Raw genomic sequence first — 25,798 nt, 5'->3', positions numbered from 1 at the left:
TAGAAATATCATTTGGCCTTCTTGTAGTTTGAAGATGTCATTTGTGTGTAGTATCCTTAGTTTTTTCCTCCTTCTCTCATGAAAAATAACCTGTAATAGTTTAATTCTAAAAATTAAATGAGGGCTTGGTGCAGTGGCTCACACCTTTAATCCCAGCACTTGGAGAGACTAAAGAGTTCAAGACCAGCCTGGCAACATAGCAAGACCCCCGATTCCACAAAAAATTTAAAAAACTGGCCAGACATGATGAGGTACACCTGTAGTTCCAGCTACTTGGGTGGCTGAACTGGGAGGATTGCTGGTTCCAGGAGTTTGAGGCTGCAGTGAGCTATGATCATGCCACTGTATTCCAGCCTGTGACAAAGTGAGACCATGTCTCTAAAAAATAAAAAAATAAATGAGAAAAAATACCAGGAAATACTTAACGGTGCCTGTATAAAATAGGCCCACAGTAAATATGTTTTATGATCTCTTCTAATTCCTTGTATTTCTTATTCCTAATATCCAAATTCTTATATTTTTTTTATTTTAACTACCTGTGACACCAGAGAAAGCATTTAGTCATGCTATAATAATTTAGACACATATAATCTTCAAACTCTTATTTTTAACATTTAAGAACAAGAATAATGATTTTATATCTCCCTCTTCCCTTAGTTTTTTGGAAAAATTATTATTAGTTTTATTTTATAAAATGATATGTGAGAGTATACAGTAACACTGAAGGCCTGCCAGTTGTAAGTTATGTTTAAAGTACTCAGAGAAAAGTAAAGTTCTGTGTGTTTATGCTTTCAAATCGGTATGTTTTTAGAAATATCTGTAATTGCATTATATTGTAATTCAAAATTTCCTCATTTAAATATAACTTTAATTTTGTTTTATGTAAAATTGTAATGCCTCATGATTTTTACAAATAATTCCTTTCCTCATTGCTCCTAGGTGAAGTTGTGGTATGATAAAGTGGGGCACCAGCTGATTGTAAATGTCCTGCAAGCAACAGATCTACCTGCTAGAGTAGATGGGCGTCCTCGAAATCCCTATGTAAAAATGTATTTTCTTCCAGATAGAAGGTAGTGAATCATTTTAGAAAAAAAAGTCTTAAAATCTGTACTAATAGAAAAGGTAGAATTTTCTCTTTTGAGATGTTTTTAAAAAATATAATAGATAATTCTTTCTGAGGAGATAAAAGTACATTATCTCTGAAAAAAGAAGTCCCTCAAATGTTGGGAATTGTGTTGGAAATATTTGAAAATAATCTGTCAATTAAAAAAATCTATTACCTTGTTTATAGATATCAGTCTTTGATAGCAACACATCATTTAGAATGTACCTTTGTATGTGTCCCTATAATTATAACTACTGCTTATATTGTAATTGAAGTTAGAATATTATTAAACTCTATTATCTTTTTATAGACTTTCAATGAGTTATAAGTTAAAATAATATAAATATCAGTGGCAGTTTTACATGTAACTACAGTAGATGGCAGCATATACTTGCTTTTTCATTTACAAAACATACTTATTTTTCAGTGATAAAAGTAAAAGGAGGACAAAAACAGTAAAGAAAATACTAGAACCAAAATGGAATCAAACTTTTGTCTATTCGCATGTACATCGTAGAGATTTTAGAGAACGAATGTTAGAAATAACTGTGTGGGACCAACCAAGAGTTCAAGAAGAAGAAAGTGAATTTCTTGGAGAGGTGATGTATATTTTAAAAACTCAAGTCAAATAGTTAATAAAGTTTTGTGATATTTATTGTGATTGCTATTACATTATGTTTTGATAAAGGTACTTGATTTAATTTGAGAATTACCCTCTCAGATCCTCATAGAATTGGAGACAGCGCTTTTAGATGATGAACCGCATTGGTATAAACTTCAGACACATGATGAGTCTTCACTACCTCTGCCTCAGCCATCACCTTTCATGCCAAGGCGACATATTCATGGAGAAAGCTCTAGCAAAAAGCTACAAAGTAGGTTAAGGTCCTTTTAGTTGCCACAAAGTAATTATGCTGTAATGATCTAATTAGTGATTAATAATTCAAGATTTTTTTCAAATGTTTTATTAGAGATCAAAATATTGGAAAATTGTTCATCTTTATGAAGAAACTTGGCAAAACTACTTCTACATTTTCACAATGAAAATAATGTAGATAGCATAGCAGAGTAATTGCAGAGCTGCAAACCAAAAACCTCTGAATTAAAATTCTTTCACAGGGCCAATTGAGCTGTTGATTATTGACTGATGGAATAATTTCTGTCATCATTGGTGGGTTGCTACCTGTGAGATCTTAATAACTTTATAGTTCATAGATTCCACCCCCCTCCCCGCCCAAGAGAGAATCTCACTCTGTTGCCCAGGCTGGAGTGTGTTGGCATGATCTCAGATCACTGCAACCTCCACCACCCGGGTTTAAGCAATTCTCCTGCCTCAGCCACTGGAGTAGCTAGGATTACAGAAGCGTGCCACCACGCCCAGCTAATTTATTTTTGTATATTTAGTAGAGACGGGGTTTCACCGTTTTGGCCAGCCTGGTCTTGAACTCCTGACCTCGTGATCCGTCCGGCTTGGCCTCCCAAAGTGCTGGGATTACAGGCGTGAGCCACCATGCCCAGCCAGTTCATAGATATTTTAATAGTTATTCATAAGAAATATTGTTTAAAAGATTAGAAAGTATCTTTATTGCTATTCATCTAGTGATTGGGAAAAGCTATTTTTTTCTGTACTTATTGAGTAATTTTTGAGTCATAACTACATTTCTAAGTTAACAACTGAAAGAAGCCTCGTTTTGGTAATCTGGAACTAAATTATTTTTCTCACATAATTAAATATTTCATGTTGATGCTTCCCTGATCAGTAATTTCCTCAAAGTTAATTTTTAATGAAGTATAATGACTAATTTGGGGAGCTAAACATAAATATTTTATAAAGGGCCCTGATGTTTTTTCATTAATATAGGCTAAATAGAGCTCCAGCCAAGAAATGTCTCTGAACCTTTCCACTCAGCCCTATTCTCTCTGAACTGCAGAAGAAAGCACTTAATTGTGTAGAAAACAATGTACTGTATATACTGTGCTACAGGCTTTTAGTATAATATTTTAATTAAAGAATTAATTTGAAAATCTTATTCTGTGAAGTCCCCTTGTTTCTATATGTCTTTGGTGTAATGAGGAAAAAAATACTGATAAAATGTTATCCTTAGAGAACAAACATTTCTTTTAAAATTAGCTCAGTGTTTACTGTATTAGTCTTCATAAGTTTTCAGTAATAATGCAATTCACTTTTTAAAAAAAGTTTGACAGTGTCCTTTACATTTCATAAACCAACCAGACACAGAAGTATCTCTTTGCCTTACTGTCATGCAGGATCTCAGCGAATCAGTGATAGTGACATCTCAGATTATGAGGTTGATGATGGTATTGGCGTAGTTCCTCCAGGTGCGTGGGTGAAGAGCATGGCCCTGCTTCACTGTGCTGCTTTGCTTGTTTTCTCTGTCAGCTTCCAGACCTCTTTAGGATACTAAACTGAAGATTTATAGCACAGAGAAATCAGTATTATATTATTCCATGGTGACTTACATTTCAAATTATTAAGAAAGTTTTAAATGGACTAGTCTCTACCAATTAGCATTCCCATATTGAGGTTCTTCCATAGAAACATGTCTAACTAGGTGAAACAAATCATTATTTCACAATGCTCTGAGCATAAGTGAAAATGTGAATTTTATTTTGAAAAGATGGGGTTATTAAATAAAAATTCCGTTATTCTGTGTTTTATATTTGCATTTCTATGATTTTCCTTCCACCATTTCTGAAAATAATGTAGCCCTCCATGGAATATACTGAGAAAGGTGCATGGCAGGGTTTAAAATTGCATGTGGCATGGCTATAACTTTTAAAGCTTTTGTGATGTGTTTTTGTGATGTGTTCCTACTGATTATACATAGGATGTGTGTATATGTTTTAAAACAATAATATGTTTAAGAAAGATTAAGTATTAATTTGAAGTGAACATCTCTTTATCATTGTGTAAGTTAGTAAAACTTCTGTGATGTTGTAGGGTTTAAATGTTTCTCATCTGACTTTTGTCAGAAAAGTGTGTAAAATCAAGTGGTAAAGACTTACTTTCTAGGCACTAATTCTATACTTTTTAAAAATTTACTAACGAGAGGAGAAGTAAATATGCAAATAAGAAGAAATGAAAGAGACAGTCTTAAAATGTATAAATATGAATTTTAAAGGCAGTTTTTAAAGACAGTATTGATATATATGCCCTTCATTTACATAATTTCTGAGATGGGAGTGTACTTAATTTGAGGGCAATGGTTTTGCTCAAATTGGTAGATTCTACAATACTAACTTCACAATTTGGAGAGATGCATACAACTTTTTTAAAACTGGGAGAAAATTATGGAGAGTTCTCTAAAATCAGGTTTCATTTGTTCCCTATAATTCAGAGAAAATATAGTATTTATTTATTTATTTATTTGAGATGGATTCTCACTCTGTCACTAGGCTGGAGTACAGTGGCACAATCTCGGCTCACTGCAACCTCCACCTCCCAGGTTCAAGCGATTCTCCTGCCTCAGCCTCCCAAGTAGCTGGGACTGCAGGTGTGCACCACCATATCCAGCTAATTTTTATATTTTTAGTAGAGACTGGATTTCACCATGTTGGCCAGGATGGTCTTGTTCTCTTGACCTCGTGATCCGCCCGCCTCAGCCTCACAAAGTGCTGGGATTACAGTTGTGAGCCACCATGCCTGGCCAAAAATGTGGTATTTAATCACTGTGTGAAAGTAGAAAATATTGTTAAAACAATAAATCTAGTGCTGTGAAAATCTATATACTTATGTATTAACCTTTGATGTCAGTGTATCAGTGAGAGATTTAGATCATACTGGAGAGAATTTCATTTTTGCTTTCTGTTTTTATTTCTTAGAAGGCCATAATAATTACACACATTCTCAACAGAAAAGTTCACACAAAATGTAACATCGAATTAGTTTGTCAAGAAATTGAAAGAGTAAAGTGATTATACATTTAAATTCATTTGGGATATTCAAATAGGAATTAGATTATACCTGGTAGAAAAATCATCACCTCTAACAAGAATCTTAACTATTAATCAGCCTTAATGTTGTCATTACCAATTTATCTAAATAGAATTTACCTCGGTGAGTGGTTCCCAAATTTTATTGACCTGAAATTTCATATTTTTAGTTATGAGACAGGGCAGTAAATGATGAATAAATAAATGGCCAATTAAATAAATGCTTGCACAAATGATGAGTTTCTTCCTCTTTCTCTGAGAGAGCAACATGGATAACATCTTGTGAGAAGTCAAAGTGAGTTATGGAATCCACTAGAGATGGGATTAGTGCTTGAGTACCACCAAGGAGCACTGAATTCTAAATATACTTTTATTCCATACTGAAATATACCATGTCCCTCAAAGTGTTTGCAAACATGCATAATCTCTGTTATCATACAAAACAGTATTTTTCAAATAATATTGTTCATTTTTATTTAGCAGTTAAAAATGTAATGAGTCAAACTTTAATAGAATATGACTAGTAATTTATAAAACCGATAAGTAATATTTTATGTTTCAAAGATCTCCTCATAAATTAAAGGAGATCATGTAATTCATTAATATTTTCAGATATAGTCTTCATTGATCCATTGTGAGTATGTGGTAGTATCTGTATGGCAAATATAACTAGTCACATAGTTACATACAATACATTTTAAATGAAGAGGAAAGACGAGTCAGTAAAATAAGGGCAAGAAGCTAAAATAAAGTGAGGTGATAAGTTAGCACAGTGCATTTCTGTGTACTTTTAGATGTTGGTTACAAATTTGCTTCTACATTTCCTAGCATCCAATATGAAGAAAAAATTTGTTTAGATATGGAAGTCGTCTTCTATATATGTTTAATGTACTCAAGGAATTCCTGGTTGTATATTATCTAGAGAAGCTCAAAAGCTCTATACAAAATGTTCTACTACAGCCAAAACTTAAACTTCCTAATGCCTTGGCTTTTCTAGAACACGAAATTCTCTGTTTTTATTTGATGCGTTTACTATCTTTTTCCAGTTAGGGAAATGTAGCAGGTTTTCAGCAGTAGAGACTGCCAGAGCCACATTTTATTAACTTTGTAGTTATAGCCTTATTGTTATTTAAAGTAAATAATTTTAGCTAGTTAAGAAGAATAAAAATAACCATATACAGAATGCTCTCATCTGAGGTGAGGAATCTAGCAACTTCAACCAGAAAATGAGAAGAAAAAATCTCTAATCTCTAACCCTGAGCCAACTAAATCGTTAGGATTACCATAAAATAGTTTCATCTCAGCCAGACACGGTGGCTCACGCCTGTAATCCCAGCACTTTGGGAGGCCAAGGTGGGCAGATCACAAGGTCACGAGTTCGAGACCAGCCTGGCCAATGTGGTGAAACCCCATCTCTACTAAAAATGCAAAAATTAGCCGGGCCTGGTGGCGCACGCCTGTAATCCCATCTATTCAGGAGGCTGAGGCAAGAGAATCACTTGAACACAGGAAGCAGAGGTTGCAGTGAGCCAAGATCATCCAGCCTGGGTGACAGAGTGAGACTCTATCTGAAAAAAAAAAAAAAAAAATTTAATCCCAGTCATGGTTCTGAAGATAGAGTGCATGTTGTCAATAATAACTTAAACATAATGTGAAGAAAATCAAATTTTTTGTAAAAAGCAACTATAAATGTAAAAAGCAAAGAACTTTTTCTTTGTAAAATGCAAAGAACTATAAATGTATATTTATTTGAGATCATTCACTATAGAGTCAAATGTTAAAACTTTGAATATTATAGCATATGTTAAATTCAAAATGACTTTGAGTCACCAAAATAGTACACATTGCCTTCAGTATACTTATGAATTCAGAACTTTCTAAGTTACATTAAAAGTTGTTAATATGTTAAAAGTTTCAAGATTTCACTTGTTTCCTTAAAGTCCCTTCTTAAAAGGATAAAAGGGGCATTAATTTCTATATAAACACAAAGAATCCAAGAAACAATTATATACCTTTTACAGCAAGATGCCAGAATTCTCTGTAATAATTAATTATACAAAATCTATTTATATACCTTGAATACTCAAATCTCGAAATAGGTCTCATAAGTCAATATTGGCCTTACATAATTATTGTATAATTGATACCAAATAGTAATTAAAAATGTTTAAGTAATTCAGACTATGGATTAGTTGTCTTTAAAAAGTGACCAATTTTTTTTACAATGAGCTATGTATTAATAGTGTATTCACTACATGTTAACTTAGTTGGTCTCTTTCTAGCCTTAATATTATAATTTCTAGTCTTAAAATTACAATATAATATTACATCTGAATAACAGACTTTTTACACAAAACTCAATAGCTTAGTTGATATTTTGATAAGATAAAAAATTAAAGTATTTGAAATTATAAATTATACCATTTATGAATATTAAACATATGTTTTTACAGAGTGACAAAATGGTTGTATTTCTTTGGTCTGAATGTTGTCAAAGTACACTTAATGAAATGTTTGAAGTCCCTTAAAATTCGGCATAAGATCATGGATTCACAGTATATAAACTGCTAGGGACTATTAGCCTGCCTGTAATCATGATGTTTCATGACATATTTTTGAGATAATGTGAGAGTTGTCAAGTAAAAAATGAACAACAGTTTTAGCTTCCCAGTTAAATTTAACGTATTTATGGTTTATGTATGTTTTATGTATTTGTAAATATAGTTTTTTTTTTACTTTGGCCACATAATTTTTTAATTTTCCTTATGATAATAAAAAACAGTGACCCTTGTGAAAAAATTTTAAACTCTAACCTCTTATTTTGGTTTTGAGATTACTGTTTTATCTTAACTAAATCAGAGACAATATAAACCTTTTTACTTCAGAGAAAAAGTGGCTGTTATAATTTATTTTAAATTGCAGTATGTTAACTATAGTATCTTAATTATGCTAATTAAAATAATTATGGAGTAGTTTCAGATGTGTAAGGCAGATTTGGTGATTGGCTGTTTAGAAGGGTTCATTTTCTCTAAATTATTGTGATAGTCATCTTCAGTCATATACTACATTTGAAAATTGCGGTATTTTTTGTGGTTTGCAATTTCACAATCAGTATAATGGTGAAGATCTGCTACTCTTCTTTGTTAATTAAAACTGGAATAATATATTTTTTTCTTATTAAAGAGGCCATCTGCAATCCAACAAAAATAATTTATTCTCTAGAATAAAAATTGAAATGAAGAATTTATTTAAAGAGACACCAAACTTCTAAGCATTGACTTGTATATTAACTATAGTTTCATGTCAAGCACTTCATTTGTGTTGCTAAGTCACAAACTCATTCATTATTTGAATTGAAACAGTATCCCAACTCATCGTAATGTCTGAGGCATCAACTGTCATGTTCGTATTAGTATCTCCATGGTTCCTTTCAGCAAAACTGTAACCTGTTTCAATGCATGTATGTGTTACACTCTGTGTAGGTATACTTAATATTTTTGAAGATAAGGCTATTAATACTGATGGCATGACATTTATTCTTCATAGATCAATGGCTGCTTTAGAATAATTTTATATTTCTGTGTTAATGTTTGCGTTATAGAAGAATACTGACTAAATTTTTTCTGTGTGTACTTTTGCCAGTAGGCTATAGGTCTAGTGCTAGAGAAAGTAAATCTACAACATTAACTGTGCCAGAACAGCAAAGAACAACTCATCACCGCTCACGTTCAGTATCTCCTCATCGCGGCAATGATCAGGGAAAGCCGCGTTCACGTTTACCAAATGTGCCATTACAGAGGTAGGCTTTGAAATGGGCTCAGTGTCCCTGACAGTACATTTTTATTATAATGCAGTGTAAATTGCTGCAAAACTAACTGAAATGAAAAAATAGTTTGGTCAAATTATTTTTTTCAGAATTAATTGTAGGCAAAATGTTTTTTTATTCTTTATCCAACCTATGTGGCAGTCTGTTGTTTAATCTGAAGAAATTTCCCAGGGAGTAGAAGTTGTTTATGTCCCAGGAATAGTTTTTGAATAATTTTGAATAATTTTATTGTGTTGTCTTTGCTAGTTTTCTTTCTTGTTAGAAAAAAAATTGTAGAATTTTTTTATTGTAGAATAATTTTATTGTATTATTTTTTATTGTAGAATAATTTTATTGTATTCTCTTTGCTAGTTTTCTTTCTTGTTAGAAAAAAATTGTAACAAATCAGAATTGTGGAGAGAAGTGGCGAAGAGGATAAGATTAAGAGACGGAATGGACTTTGAAGAGATTTAGGATTTTCTCTCTGAAGCACTTTAAATGCTTGGAAACATAATTAAAACATATAATGTAGTGCTCTACTTCATTTTACTCTGATATACACTCCTGAAATTGTAATTAATTATGCCGATGAAAATTGATTTTGATAGAAGCGTGAAAGAAGGTTGGAGAAATGCAGCCGCAGGCAAAAACTCATAGAAAATAAATACTCTTAATTCATTGATAAAATAGGTTTTGATTATGATGCAAATACTTTTCAGTGTTTATTTGCATATTACTGCCAGTTCCTTCACTGTAGTCTGTCTGCCTGTTTTGGGAAGATGATACAATTTGACACATAAGAATTTTGTAATCGTTTTAGGAGTTTAGATGAAATTCATCCAACAAGAAGGTCACGTTCTCCAACCAGACACCATGATGCCTCCCGAAGTCCAGTTGAACATAGAGCCAGAGATGTGGATAGTCAGTATTTATCAGAACAAGACAGGTATTTGTCAAAATTATGATCTCAATGTTATGAATTTTTTGTTCTGTTTTAATATATACAGATATTGTGGCATAGCACATTAGAGAGTAAAAGTATTTATCACTCAAAAATGAGCTTCTCTCAAGCAACAACTGTTAAGATATTGTAATAGAAATACAACTCTAGGAAATATTTGGCTAATATTATATTGTTATAATTATCCAATTTCTTTTACAAAATCAGAATTTATGCTTAGACAGCTTTAAAGGTACAACTTGTTGACTTAGATACTGACCTAAATTATAGAAGGAGTCTGCATAAGGAGTTTTCAAATATTTTATTTATTGTGGGTCACAACATTTGAGGTATTAAGTAATCATAAAAATTATGTTATTTATATAATTTAAAACATTGTGGATACATGTCATTTGAAAGTTAATTGCAGAGTTTCTATGAGAACTTCAATAATAATGTTTCCGTTATATACCTCTTTTCATAAAATCTCTTTCTAGAAAATGTCTATAGAATACAAATTATTGAGATGGGTTCTTATGGGGATATGTGCTTAGATTTAATTCTGCATTTGTGAACTAATATTTCACAGAAATAATTACTATAAGTCTACATTATGAATCTGTTGCTCTGCATGCCCACAGACTTTCTTCTTGAAGTAACCATATACCTGTACAATTAGCCTGATTATAAGCTCAGAATCTGATTTAAGGTTTTATAATACCCACCTTGTTGAATATTCTCTTCTGGCTTTTTAAAATGGAGAAACTTTCAATGAGGAGAAGGGTCATGATAGTGGTACTAAATGATTTTTCACCATGGAGTCAAGGACACAAAGTAGAACTTCCTAACCTACCTAATTGCCATCCTACTGTGGAAAGTAGCGTTGTGATCTTCAAGAATGGAGTCACAATAGGTACTAGGATGAAGAGCTGCTCTGAGGAATAGGATTCCAGACATCTCAGCTTGAGTTGAATGAGGGCTATTTTATTAACGTTCATTTGGGCCACCATGAATTTAGGTGAGGAGGGAAAGCACAGGGCTACTTGACCAGGGCAGTCAATATAGTGAAATTAATTTGGATATAGATAAAGTATTAATTTTAAAATAAAAATTCTAATCAATTATATTGTTAGTTGGTTAATAAGAAACATAAAATATGGTATTGCATTTTCAGTGGCTATAAAAGCCAAGAAAACTATCACGCTTTAATTTGTTCTAAAGATATAAAAATGTTCAGAGTTCCCATTAGTATCAGGCCAAATTTATAGTATTAAAAAATACTCAGTTGTCTATAATTGGAAACAGATTCCAATATCTTATTTGAGGAATATTTAATTTTGTTTTGTTTTAATATTCTATAAAATCATTTTGAAATACAATGGCAAATCAGCAACAGCTAGGACTTCAACCATAATATTTGTACTTTATTGTTTAAATTTTTTAAATGCTTTCATGTTTATTTTTGTTTAACCTCTCAAGCAAATATGCTAGTGCAGACAATCTGGTTTCTTCCCTTTTCATGTTTTCATTGGCATACCATTGGCATAACCCATGTCACATAATTTATCTGTTTCACTCACCACCCATCCTGTCTGTGCAGTGAGCTTCTTATGCTGCCCAGAGCAAAACGAGGACGAAGTGCAGAATGCCTACATACTACCAGGTAAATACAGGGATTTGGTAATGGTGACTGTGTGTGATGATTCTCTTTCCATTCTATTATTCTTCCGTCTCTCCCTTAGTGGTATTATTACAAGCAGGTCAAATAAATTTCCCAAGTTTTCGAAATTTGTTTTGTTTTATATTGAGGTTATGGAAAAGGTTCCAAATATATTTCAGTTCCGATTCAGGCAGACTACTTTGCCATCTGTAGATTCAAAAATCCAGAGACCAGTAGGCCTCTCTGGGACTGTTTGCATTTCTAAAACTGAGGAACCAGTTTCTGCAATTAAAATTCTAAATGCTCACTGTGAGTGCCCCCAACCTTCCCACACATATTCCTGTCTAGTCACAAGAGGTCTAATCTGTGTATGGCAGTGTCATTGTTTCATAATTGTAAGTTTGCTCTGTTTTAGCCTTTTTTATTTCCTTTTATAATTTATTGTTTGTATTCTGTTTGCTTTTGATAAAATCTTTAACAGTTCACTTTTAATGGCTGAGCTTCAGCTTCTTTCTTGATGAAAAGTGAAGATGTTCAACCTGATCTTAACTATCCTAGCCCACCAGTTGTCAGAAATGCTGCAGTACAAACTTTCCCACAAAGGCATATAACAATATGAATGCCTCTTTAGAAGCGACAAAAGATATAATTTTTGCTTCTAAATTGGAGCTTAGAGCCTGATGCTTTATGTTAATCTCATTACATCTTTAATTTCATATCCAAAGTAAAACTTCTTACAGATTACTCATGGAACATATTCTATAAATACTTAATGTATATTTGAAATGAATATAGAAGTTAAGGAAGTAGCAAGTCAGTGAAACAAACTAACACATAATAATCAAACTCAAACATTTTAGGCAATAAAAAGCAAGAGGAAAGAGAAGGAAAGAGGTATTATCGCAGTACTTGGGATGCAAAGACAAATGCATGGTTTATTATGTCTGTGTGTAATATGTAGTCCTGCCCAATAATGCAAACCAACTGGGCTAATAAAAATTGTTTGAACTTTTTACAGTCTGAAGTTATACTACTGATAACTACTGCCATGTTTGCTTGGAGTGTCACAGGAAAAAATCGAGGAAATATTAGTTCTGCTTGCTGAGAAAAAAATGTAAAATCATGCATATTGTAAAAACCTACTGAAAGTCAAGGCATGAGCTATCCAGGTTTATTATTACTTGTTCTTCTTGACAGTTTCTTAAACGAATGGTTCATTTACTAATTCTGAAAGTTTTCTCACACTCCTCTTGATGTGACTGAAGCTTCAAAAGAAATAAAAAACATGCACACAAAAGAAACACAAAAAAAATCCTTATATTTTAAGCTACTTAGTGTGTGTCTGGCACTCAGTGTATGAATATTTCTAGGATACTCACACCAGTGGTCTAAATATAATAACTAAAGATATTTTTTCTTTCCCTTATTTTGTACTTGTAAAATATTATATACTTATATAATATTATATAATAGTTGCATCATTTTATATAATCTTATCCTTAAGATTGGTGCTTTGCTAATAATTCTGAGCTCCACAAGTCCTATTTAATAGTCTCTGTATGTTGACTTTGCATTTCCTGATTTAAGCAAATAATCATATTTGTATGTATACAATTTAAAAACAGATGAATATTCAGCGAGGCAGATAACGTCCTGTGGACAGGTACTACGACAATAAGATAGGAAGCGGAAGCTGAGCTAGCCAAATGTGTCAGTGCAAAACATATATCACCAGTGTCTTTTCTCCTTCCTGTCTTTCATTCTCTAATGTGTAATGCTAAAAGTATGGAGACAACATGAGTTCAAAAATATGTGCGTGTATGTATATGTAATCTCTTCTGTGTTTATATTCATGTATTGATAAAAACATTAATTTATATCTGAATAAAAATGAATGTCAAAATGTGTACATATAAATAACCACAACTTTATATGGATATATCAATAATATAGTTTAGTTTCATATAAACTATAGACACTTATTATTTATATAACTATCCATGGCTAAAATCTAAAGCTTTCAAAATACATCATAGCATGTTCACTTAGGACTTTTAAAAATAAAATCTGAGGATTTACTAGTCTCTAGTAAACATAAGGAAAATAACATTTATTTAATAACAAGCACAGTGATAAATACTTAATGTACTTTATGTCAATTTCCTGACAGTAATTATATGTTATGAATATTATTATCCTGATTTTAGAGATGAGGAAAAAAGCTAAGAAAGTTTATTTGACCACTAATAGAGTAAGGATTCAAAATCAGGTCTATTTGATATCTTCTACTTAACTAGTTTTTCCAAAAATATGAAAACTTGTCCTATGAGATGTTTCACCAATAAGAGCTTTTGTGAGTCAAATACATTTTGGAAACTTTGCAACCGAAAATGTCTACCTTGAAATTTAATACACACAGCATATTAAAGTTATGTTCTAAAGAAATCTGTATGTTTAGTTTCTTTTCTCCCAAATTATTTAATTTCCCAACCTTTTTTTTTAGTAAAACGTGTGTCGAGGAAGTGGTAGTATAGAGAAAATGCTGTAGTTGCCTTACTGTATCCTACTGTGTCCTAAATATTGTGTACATGTTATCACACACCTCTGTTAAATGGAAGTTATTTCCCACTTTTTGTGGATGTAGAAACAGGCTTGGAGACTTAATCAAATTATCCAGGTCACAGCCAGTAAGTGGCAAAGCCAAGGCAGGAACTTGAACATTCGGACTATAAATTTTGTGCTATTTTCTAGCTGTTTCCCATTCTATGTTGATCCCATTCTTGAAAAAAAAATCACTTTTGAAGCAATGCTTAGAAAAGTTTTATAGCAACCTATTACTAAAGATATTTGCCTGAGGTTAGGAGTTGAAAAGAAGACTCGACTGTCTAGAAAGGAGGCTAAATCTTTAGTTTCAGTAAAATTTGTCCTCAACTTGTACTTAATAAGGAGGAAGCTGAAGCGGGCAGATCACTTGAGGACAGGAGTTTGAGACCAGTGTGGCCAACATGGTGAAACTCCGTCTCTACTAAAAAAACAACAACAACACACACACACACACACACACACACATACAAAAATTAGGTGGGTGTGGTGGCAGGTGCTTGTAATCCCAGCTACTTGGGAGGCTGAGAGAGGAGATTTGCTTGAACCCAGGAGGCAGAGGTTGCCGTGAGCCAAGATCACACCATTGCACTCCAGCCTAGACAACAAGAGTGAGACTCTGTCTCAAAAAAGAAAAGAAAAGAAAATGGCATTTTAGTTCATTTTTTAACTGAAGCTTTAAGGGATTTCCTTTGATTTGATCATTAATATAAACATGATTAAACCAGTGAGGTGTTTGATGTTTAGGAAGTCTTTGATAAATGTTTATTCCCTTCCCTCTTGATTATGCTTTACTGCTAGCTGAGGTAGATGATGGATTTTCATAATTAGTAATTAAATGTATAGAACATTATTAAATTATCAAAAAATATATGGCTGGACCTAGTTTGTCCTTCATGGCATAGACAGTCCAGAAACCCTCACAGATTTTAAAGGAATCAGGTGCCGTTGGGCCAATTTTCTGCCAATTCAAAATCCATATTCTAGTTTGCATCTAATGCCTATCTTACCCTACTTCCAAAGGAAAATTTCCTGTGGTTGGGTCTGAATCCAGACAGAAGCTGATAAGTAAAAAAAGCTTGCTCCTCTGCAATCACTTCTTGGCCTTTTGCTGTTTCCTTTTTTTTGCTGCAGTTTGATACTATGACCAGCTTTGTCCCTGGAATGCTAGTCAACACTTTGTCTTGTTTTAGAATATTAACTCTTTTAGTCATATTGTAACCCCAAAATTATATAAATTAGTTGATTTTTACTTTTAGCTATGAGTTGTTTACTTTCATAGAAGTAGGCATAATATTAAATCAGAGATCAAGTAGCACATTTACATATTGATCAATGATAATTCATAGAGTTTGGTTAGCAGGTATTTTTCTAATTCAGATAATTTAATAATTTTGAGTATTTTATGAAGTCGTGTCTATGATTTCATATTTTAATAGTTGTAGTCTTCCCTTCAAATAGTTATTGTGCTTCTTTTGAGAAAAAAAGACAAAAGATTTATATAGCTTTATAGGCCTCCTACTTTCTGAATATCTTAATAAAATTGGTTTCATATATCTTTTTCTGTTTCCTGCATGTTTGTGTTGCTACGTTCCAGACATCTTGTTAGGCACTATAAAACATTACCTCCCAAGATGCCTTTATTACAGAGCAGTTCTCACTGGAATATTTACAGGTAAGAGCCATAACAGTGAGTCCCACCCGGTTATAAAGTAATTCCTAATCCCTGGCCTACTAAAAATAGAAAATTCACATTCTAATAAAACATTAAATAGAAAATTTACACTTTAATAAAATACTCTTTTGAAATAATTATACAGTGAGAAACATTAAATTAATGATATCTAAAATCGTTTTAACTATAAAACTTAGTACTAGAATAATTCTCTCTGAATGAAATCTACTAACTCAAATGTCAGAATTCTAGTTGCTTTGTCATTTGTATATTGTTGTACTTGTTGATTTTAATTATAATTTATTTTATTTTATTTTTGTGTAATTTTAATTTGTGAAGCTCAATTCTGCCTGCACATACTAAGACCAAATCAGTGACTAGACAGGACATTTCCCTTCATCATGAGTGCTTTAACTCAAGAGTATTGAGATTTACTGATGAAATACTGGTTAGGTAAGAACATTTGGAAGTGATGTCTTCCATTTCCCCTGTTTATTGTTGTGAACCAAAAAAGTTGAGTTGTAAAATTATTTCTCCTCTGATGTCCTTCATTTTGTTTTGGTGTGGCATCTGTTCCTGGTAATGAAATTTTAGGCATTTTGTTTTAGTGCTCTCTGTATCCAGTTTTTTTCATAAGTAGGTGTGATTTAGTCTCATTTTTGAGTCTGAGACACTTTTAAAAATTATGCAAAGCAATTTAAGCATAATCTTTGTTTAGCTTCATTTTCTAAACAAAATTTTACACTGTCATTCTGTCAACTCTCTCACACCCTTATGAACTGAATCCCAGTGATTCTACATTTTGTGTAAAGGGGACATTATTTTATGCTTTACTCTCTAACATGGTCTTCCTTTCTTTGTTTTCTCTGTCTTTCTCTTCTACCACTGGATGCAATGCACTGGCACTAGTGAACTGCAGCCCTTTCTTGACAGGGCTAGGAGTGCTAGTACCAACTGCTTGAGACCAGATACTAGTTTGCATTCACCAGAACGAGAAAGGTATAAAATAAAGACTTTCTTAATTTCTTATCATTTGTACTAGTGATTTTTTTCAATCACTTTGTTTTGTTTCATGACAGCCTCACAGGTTTATTCATTCATGTACACTTTGCTAACTGTCTACATTTCCCCTTCCCTTATTATACATGTCTATTTAGAGATATGCGTATGTGGATAAACCCAAGGGTACACATACACATATTTCTATGAATGTTGTTGCAAATGGTGTGATGTAATTTGTAACTGCTTCTGGCTGCTGCTTTTCCCCTTTTGTTGCTGTTCAGTCATTTTATTGACTATTCAGGAAACCTTCAGTATGCTGATAATATTATAAGGTCTAGTGAATTATCCGAAGGGGAGGATCACTTTCCTCTTAGTACCACTGATAAATAGTATTTATAGGTTTAACAGCAATCTTCTATAAACTCATAACGGGAAGTCTTTTTAAGTAGAATACTTCCTTTGTATATCTACATTCATTTTTAATCAATCTGCTCTTTCATATAATGTTTTACATTAAATTATACTTTGACAACAAAAAATGATGTTATTCATAGATTTCCTGATGCCTGACAAAAAGAAATACATATATATGTACACAATTTTGCTTAAAACTTTAATAAATTCTGATTTCAATTCAAATATATTCATTGATGATGTGTTACACCGTCTCCTAGATGTAAGCATCTAATTTTTCCATTGTGATGGAACTCTTTTAATAGACTTAGTTATAATTTTAATAGACTTAGTTATAATTGATAGTCTTGTTTATAATTGCTATCTCTTTTTAATTGGAAGTCATTCAGAAGACATTTGCATACTACCTCTTTACAAATCCTGAAGAAAAATATTTAGTTGTACTAATGTAACCCACTTCTCCTTCTTAGTAGGCTACTTAAAGCTTTTCTTTAGGTAACTTTCTAATCTGAGTCTATTCATTTATTTATGAGATATTTATTTCTGGAATTGAACAATAGGTACACGTGTGTATATACCTTGTTTTAGCGCCTTAAGAATTTACTTTTAAATTGTGTGTTCTTTTATATTTGTAAAATGTGTAATAGAAAAAAGTGAAATTTAATTACTGTCTTGTATCCCTTTACTTTTGTAATATAAATTTTAGTTGAAATGACTATAGAGTCTTCTAAAATCGTAATTGGAGTTGTTTTATCATTCTCTTTAGTCAAATATAACCCTTCCCCCAAATAATTTCAAGAGTAGCAAGAAAATTTTAAAATATGTTTAGTTATTATTTTCTTACATGTTTCTGGTTAGTAGTAAAACAAAGATAGAAATTCTCAAGTCAGCGGAATCTTCTGACCATAGAAGCCTGACATTTTTAATATTATCCATATCAGTGCCATCTGATAGAAACATAATGCAAGCTGATACTTTAATATTTCGTAGTAGCCATACTAAAAGGATTAAGTTAATTTTAATTTTTTAACCCTGTATATTAAAAATATAATTTTCACGTGTCATTATTATACAAACTATTAGATATTTTGCACTCCCTTTTTTACAGCATAATAAGTCATAGATACTAAAGATAGTTTGTACTTGCACCACTCCCACTTTGGACTAACCACATTACGGTGCTCAATGGCTTCATGTGGCCTGTGGCTCCTGTACTGGACAGTGCAGGTCTATTCTTATGGTGAGCCTATCTAGCATATGTTCCCTTGTGACACTGAAGCCACAGAGTTTATAAATCTCCATGTTGGCAAATTTAATCTGTCAGATAATACCCTTAAAGCAGGTCAACCAGCAGAGAAATAATCTAGGGACAGTTATTGTACAGATTGTTGTAAAGCCCAAGTGAGTGTATTTACCTTGAACAGAAGAAGAAAAAATATTGAAAACATATATTCACTCTACATATTGAATAAAAAGGAATTTTTCATTTAAAAACTCATTGAAACAAGTCTTGGTATTATCAATGATCCTAAATTTATTGGGATCACTTTGTTGCCAAGAAGAACAGCAATTATTTTATGTAATGTAAAATAAATAACAATTATTTTATGTAATGTAAAATAAAACTTAGATAAGGTTTCATCAAGTAATTACAGAAGCTGTAGCTGCTTATTGGTTTGGAGGATAGAGACTACAAGTACCCTTTGTGAACATGCCTATAAAGCAGCTTTGAAGCAGAAGATAACAATATCAAGAGTGGTGACTTTGTTATCTTTGGAGAATGCATCTAAAGCCCCCAGACAGTATGCGGAGAGTAGGAGAAGGGAGGCTTAGAGGGTTTTCGAGGCTACTTAATTTCTCTAATTTACCACAGAGATTATTGTATTAATGCCTAATATATACATAGTAAATAAAATGTTAGAGCAAATATTTTAAAAACTTAATTTTATATTCTTAAGGGATGAACATTATTTCTACAAATTTGTCAACTATGTATGGTCAAACGATTTTGATTAACATTTACATGCCTTTATACCAACTGAACTCCTAACCTTTAACACAAGTTTTCTGTTAAGATAAAGGGTGAAATTGTCAAAGCACACTCAGTACTCAATATAATACCTTTCTAATGATTCAGAAGATAAAAGAGCAGCATTCTTTTCCTGAAGGAGTTGAAAACCATCAGATACACCTGTTGTTTCTCCCTTGTTACATGGTTTGGCCCACTTTAATGGATGAGTTTTGAATAATGCATGTAAAAAGCAGTTTGGAAAGGAAACCGTTTTAGTTTAGGGGCACCTCCATTTCATGTTCTGTTGATTACACAAATGGAAAACATGCTTGTGGGTTACCATAATTCAGTGAATTATTCCAATTCAGTTATGCTTCTTAAATCAATATATTTGAGGTTTATTTGTAATAAGAAATAATTTATCATTAATATCTTCCCATTTCCCTTGCTTCCCTGATTGGCAAGGAGTGACTTACAGGCCTGCTATTAACCTTTGCTTTTCTAGGTTTTCAAACAAATTATTACTTACATGTTCAGAAGCAATGATTTTTAGAGCCATTAGAGAAAACTTACTTTTCTTGGATGGTTTACCTTCTTCCTTGGCCTTTCAGAGCAATCTTATCCTTGATGAAGGCTTATGAAAGGGTAGTTTATACTTACCACCTGCATTTTTTACCTTCCAGTAATTCCTGCAATCTGACATCTACTCATTCCTGGTGCTCTGTAGCTGTACTGAAATTCTTCTGTGGTTTACATTGGCTCCCTAGTTGTTCAGCAACATCTTGCAGCATTTTACATTACCCACCCTGTCACTTGAATCTCTCCTCCATTAAGTACCTCTACAGATTTTCTTAAACCTCTGTTATGATGTCTCCTTTGAAGGTTTATCTTACTCCCCTGTCCTATAAAGATAGGTATTTCCCTAGCTCCACCTTCAGTTTTCCTCTTTTGCCCCACCCATGCTGTCCTGTTCCTTAAATTTTATTTCTATAAAAGGTTCCCACTCCAATACATATGAAGACAACCCTCCACTGTGATTGACCAGACCCTACCAGGCCTAAATTTCTAAATGGTGATGTCTAAATCAACTTCATTATCCCCCCTTCAGTCCCTTTACAGCAAAATCCTTCCTCTTTCTAAATTTTTCTCTCATTTTACGGTTTTGACATATAACCAGCCACGTAATCTGGAACTACTTGTCTTCCTGCTCCGTCACAAATTCAGTCACAATAAATTCAATCAATTCTTTCGGAACAGGTCCCTCACCTTGAATATATTAATAAATTGCCCTTCTCCAGTTCCAGTGACACTCCTGCTCCCATTAATTTTCTTAAGTTCTAATAGTCTTTATTAACTTATATCTCATTTTCTTTCTATTCAAATTAAAATATTCTTCTTCCTTTGTTGTCTGATTAAAAATTCTGCTCACTGTTCAAAAATATAGGTTAAATACCATATCTTTGTAAAACCCTTCTTAACCTCCTCCCCTGTCCTCAGTCCTGCCACCAACACTTGCACATACTTCCTTTTCTTTTGCCAGTCAGAATTATTTACTATCTTTTCTGGGCCCACCTAATTTTATATACTTCTATTAAAATACATTGTGTTTTACTTAGCACTGTAGTATGTTTGTGTCTTCCACTATATTGTGATATTCTTCCACGATATCGCCATATAGTGGAAGAAACACACACACTAGGCTTAAGGGAAAGGAAGTTCTTGGCTAAAAATCAACAGCTATAAATTGAATTGAAATAGATATCATAGGTCTTGTTTCAGAGTATAACTATCTGTATTAATTAAAATAAATTTAGTTTAAAACAATATTGGGGAAAATATTTAAGGACTAAAATGAATAATTAGAACAGACAATAAAAATACATATGTATGTAATCGGTTATCTCATTTTGTTTGGTTTTTAATGTTATAATTTCTAACTGAGGGCAGGGATAATATCCTATTTCTCTTTCCCATCTATAGTGACAACATGATGTATTTTTTACTTGGTAAATGGTTCATTTGGGGAGTTTAGGGGCTTAAAAAACACCTTCTATTTTTCACTTCAAATTTGGATTGAGCTGTGAGTTAGACCCAGGTACTAGAAAGATGAGAGATTTAATTTTCAATATAAGTACCTTGAACAGAATTGAAAGCTGTGGCTTTGAGTCTGCAAGATGGCTAATAACTAATCCCAGAATCAGCCAGATTCACTGAGCCACACAAACTTCTGCTGCAGGGTCAGGCCTCAGATCTCATCACTGCTTTACAAGTTTGTTTATTGTGCTGTTTGCAGGCATCATAATTTGGAAAAAGGAATCCAGAAAGGGCTAAGTTTCCTGTGCCCAATTCTTTACCATGGTCACCTATCATATAAGCCACTCTTTCTTCCTTGGGGTGCAATGAGGAAAGGCTTACTTGAATGAATTTCCCTCAGAATGGAAACATGAGACTTAAGGGAAAGGAGGTTCCTACCTAAAAATCAACAGTTATATATTGAATTGAAATATATATCATAGATCTTGTTTCAAAGTATAAGTACTGGACGGGCGTGGTGGCTCATGCCTGTAATCCCAGCACTTTGGGAGGCTGAGGCGGGCGGATCACTAGGTCAGGAGTTTGAGACCAGCCTGACCAACATGGTGAAACCCCGTCACTATGAAAAATACAAAAAGTAGCCAGGCATGGCGGTGTGCGCCTGTAGTCCCAGCTACTAGGGAGGCTGAGGCAGGCGAATCGCTTTAACCCGGGGAGCGGAGGTTGCAGTGAGCCACGATGGTGCCACTGCACACCAGCCTGGGCGACAGAGCAAGACTCCGTCTCAAGAAAAAAAAATTAAGCAAAATTTAGTTTAAAATAATAGGGAAAAATTTTAAGGACTAAAATTATTAATTGAAAACACAATGACACAATAAAAATATATATGTGTATAATCAGTTATCTCATTTGTTTTGGTTTCTAATGTTGTAATACCTCATATTTTTAATTTGTACTATTTATGGAATTAATGATTTACATTTTTATATAATGCCTTTTTTAGATAATTAAGCTTCTTAGCCATGTTCTGCCAAGAGGTATGCACCATTAAAAGATGTGCGTATATACAAGTACAGGTATTAATAACACATTTAAACACACATATACATTTGTTTTAAAGTTTATCAATGCCTGGGGGAGAGGGAAGAGCTACAACATAAGTATCATTTAATTGCTTTCTGAGGCCTATCAATTCTCAATCCCCTTATATCAATAGCACTGTTTATTTCTTGGTTAAGGTTCTCATTATTCCTTATCCCCAAAGCCAATAGCCTTATGTCATTATTTACTTAAACATTCACAAATATTTATTTATTCTGTGCTATGCATAATGGATGTAATTATCAAAAAAAAAAGCCTCACTATTTCCTTCTGCAGGGAGTTCACAGCCTGTTTATTCAATCCTATAGCCTTCAGAGTGATCTTTCTTCTTTTCTTCTGATCACAGTGAAAGGAGTGGGCTCCCAAGAAATAGATGTTCCTCAATTAATGAATTTAGAATACCTGATACTAAAGTATGAATAATTTATTAAGTAACTAAGCAATGAACTTTTAGATAGGCTGGTTTGGAAATACAAATCAAGAAAGGACCGGTTTAGTTCAACTTTATGATTAAAATCTCCAACGTAGCCTGCCATATTAGCTTGTAAAATGAAAATAGAAATGAAAGTTGAAGCTGTGTATATTTCTCAATAACCAGAGTTGGGAAGAGAGATAAAGATTCTAATTTTGGTCATTCTTTGTAATAGGAAAAAAACAGAAGTAGTACCTATTATAGAAAACATATAAAATATGCTAGTATATTTAAAACTTACAAAGATGTGCTATTAAAACTTAAGTGACGTCTATTCTTAGGACAAAAACTTGGATATAAATTGATCCTGCTCTCGTTGTATCCACTGTATATGGGAAAAAAGCAAACAGATTTATTATTGGTACTACATATCAGCATATTCAGAAGGACTTTAAGTGTACAAATATACATGTATTAGACCAAATATTTGTTTAAAATTACCTTTTAATCGCTTGCATTCACAATTGCTTGTTTCTAAATGTACATCTTTCTCCTTCACAGCTTTCACTGCATGTTTCATAATTATACCATTTTTTACTTGCTTTTTCTTTACTTTTATGTTTAAATAAGCACAAGGACTGGAATTTTGCCCTAGGAAGCAAGGTTATTCATAATTCTGTCCAGTTAATATTATTACTTCACAGAAAAATACTAAGTCTGTATTTGTGTTTCCAAATAACACCAAAAGTTTTAACACAACTGAGTATATACCTTAATGTAGAAAATGCTGTCGTCGTAATTGTTTTCCAATTATTTTACAAATATTTCTTCATTTTATCTATAAACAAAAGCCAGTACAGTGAAAAGAAACTTTTTAAAACGTTCAGATTGGATTGACCAATCCTTTAAATAATTTTTAAAAATTAAATAAAATTAATGCAAAAGGTTATTTTATAAACATTTATCACCTTTAAGAGTATGTTCCACACATTTTTATCTTCTGCTCAAAATCTGCTATTCAGTATCTTCACTTGCTTCATGGCTTCTTCAAAGCCTGACTTGAATCATGCTAAGTTTGTCTATTTAAGATAGATTAAACAAAGGCTTTCAGAGAATTTCAGAATTGAGTATCTGATGACCTCGCATATCCTGAGTGACAGAAGCCCTTTGCTATGTTTGGGCAGATGGTCTAAAATATTCAGTAAACCAAGTTATATCTGGCAAGTTTTCAAAAAGAAAACTTTCTTTTTGAAATGTTAGGACTAGACTCCTTTGGATAATTATAAAATCTTATACCTAAATAAGTCCTTTAGGACTATCCAGTTATTCCTTCTTTCATACAAGAAAGCCAATATCTAGAGAAAAATATCCTGTTGGAATTTTCATATATAATAAATAAAAAATTTTAATTCTGACCCATTCAGTGTCTTATTTCCTCAGTTTTAACTAGATGTTTGAAATTTGTGGCTGTACACAGAATCTAAAGGTAGCTTAACAAAGGAATGAAATAGTTTTCTAACTTGTGTTTACTGTTAATCACAAGAAAAGTATTATTGTAAATGCTGAGCTAAAAAGCATCCATTTAACTGACATACTTTTGCAAATAAAAACCAGTGAAACTAAAAAAAAATTAATGCTAATTTATCATTTCATGTATCTATGTTCTTTGCTTTTATTTATCAGTATAATTTACTTACAGCCTTTAAAGTTCAGTAATTAGCCCTGTGGTTTTTGACAAGAAAACTTAAGAATTCACTGGTAGCTTTCCAATGAATTATTTCTTCATGTCACTGTTTCAACACTAAAGAACATTTTTGTTTCTTCTACTTAACTGTGCTCCTACTTTGTATTACATTCACACATCCCCACCTTTGCAACTCTACCCAGTAATTTCAAGGCCTGGTATCACAAAATCATTGGTAACTTATTAAACCTATTTATTCAAACATAAGCCATATTCCTAAAGATGCATCTTTAAGAACTTAAAGTTACATTAATATTTATATATTTATAGATTAAATATGCACATAGAAGCACATTTTGGAAGAACAAAACTACACTTACTAGGCGGATTCCAAACATCTTCCCGAATAAATTGTTTCTTTATACACTTGTAAGATTATAGGTTTTATGTTCTTAAAGTATTGTAACTTATCTTTCCAAGGCTTATAATAGTGAAGATTTTAAATTATGGAGAAAAGAATCTACACTTTGCCTTTATGGGGTGCTTTTCCAGTCCTCTTGTTCCATGTATTCTTTTATTTTAGGAGTTACTAAATGTCCTGTTTTTTCCTGTCTTGTTCACTGGGCAAACAGGGGTAGATGGTCCCCCTCCCTAGATAGGAGACGACCTCCTAGTCCCAGGATTCAAATCCAGCATGCGTCTCCGGAGAATGACAGGTACTAGTCAACTCCTCCTCACAGACAAGTGGCTTCTAGAAGCTTATAGGCCACCAACTGAAGGATAACCAAGAGAAATGTTGAATATGGTGTACTTTATTCCAGGGGCCTGAGGTTGGATGTAGCCAGCTCTAGTAAAGCACCTCAGAATATTTACTGAAATGAGGACAGCATACAAATGGCAGAGTTTAAACACAGTGAAGTCAGGATCCATTGAAAGGATGTTCTGTTTTGAAGAGCATTTGATTGTGTTTTGAATTTCTGGAAACAAATTTAAATACTGTTTTTGTTGACAAGTAAATAAATAAAAATTCTCAGGTGCTTTAGAGTATATTAAAATCTGTCACAGAGCCTATTGTTTGTTATATTGGTTGATGGTTTTATCTCAGTTGTCTTGTTTTGCTGCTGTGTACACTTTGATTATATTAAGAAATGTCTGTCTTATAAAGTAAAATACCTGGTTTTTATATATTTTATAAATACTGTATTGTTAAACACAATATTGTCCAGGGCTAAGGGGTCAGTCCACAAGGTAGGTTTTTAAAAATAGCATCAGTGCTTTGAATCCACTTTATGCACATGTGTCAGAAGTGCCACAACATATATTTTCCATTACTTTGTTGTTATTCTCAGTTTGAAGTTGACCCAGTTTTTGTATTTTATGGTGTTTATATATATATATAT

At 32.7% G+C, this 25,798-nt stretch overlaps 1 protein-coding gene across 50 annotated transcripts in view; it reads left to right on the top strand.

The window, feature by feature from the left end:
• The window catches only part of RIMS1 (regulating synaptic membrane exocytosis 1), a 522,383-nt gene that overhangs the window by 362,121 nt on the left and 134,464 nt on the right, over positions 1 to 25,798 (top strand). For 17 of the 50 annotated variants that reach the window (XM_030809351.1, XM_030809346.1, XM_030809342.1 and 14 more), the window contains 8 exons: positions 940 to 1,070; positions 1,533 to 1,704; positions 1,827 to 1,980; positions 3,374 to 3,445; positions 8,702 to 8,858; positions 9,685 to 9,810; positions 11,405 to 11,467; positions 16,650 to 16,739. In XM_030809351.1, coding sequence (XP_030665211.1) covers positions 940 to 1,070; positions 1,533 to 1,704; positions 1,827 to 1,980; positions 3,374 to 3,445; positions 8,702 to 8,858; positions 9,685 to 9,810; positions 11,405 to 11,467; positions 16,650 to 16,739 — 965 coding nt within the window. Of the gene's footprint in view, positions 1 to 939; positions 1,071 to 1,532; positions 1,705 to 1,826; positions 1,981 to 3,373; positions 3,446 to 8,701; positions 8,859 to 9,684; positions 9,811 to 11,401; positions 11,468 to 16,649; positions 16,740 to 25,030; positions 25,115 to 25,798 lie in introns of those variants that run through there. The other 33 variants (XM_030809340.1, XM_030809345.1, XM_030809377.1 and 30 more) reach the window with 7 other exon arrangements.

This window comes from Nomascus leucogenys, chromosome 3, assembly GCF_006542625.1.
Source record: "Nomascus leucogenys isolate Asia chromosome 3, Asia_NLE_v1, whole genome shotgun sequence".
NCBI classification, from domain to species: domain Eukaryota; kingdom Metazoa; phylum Chordata; class Mammalia; order Primates; family Hylobatidae; genus Nomascus; species Nomascus leucogenys.
This window is presented reverse-complemented; position numbering and strand designations above follow the sequence as displayed.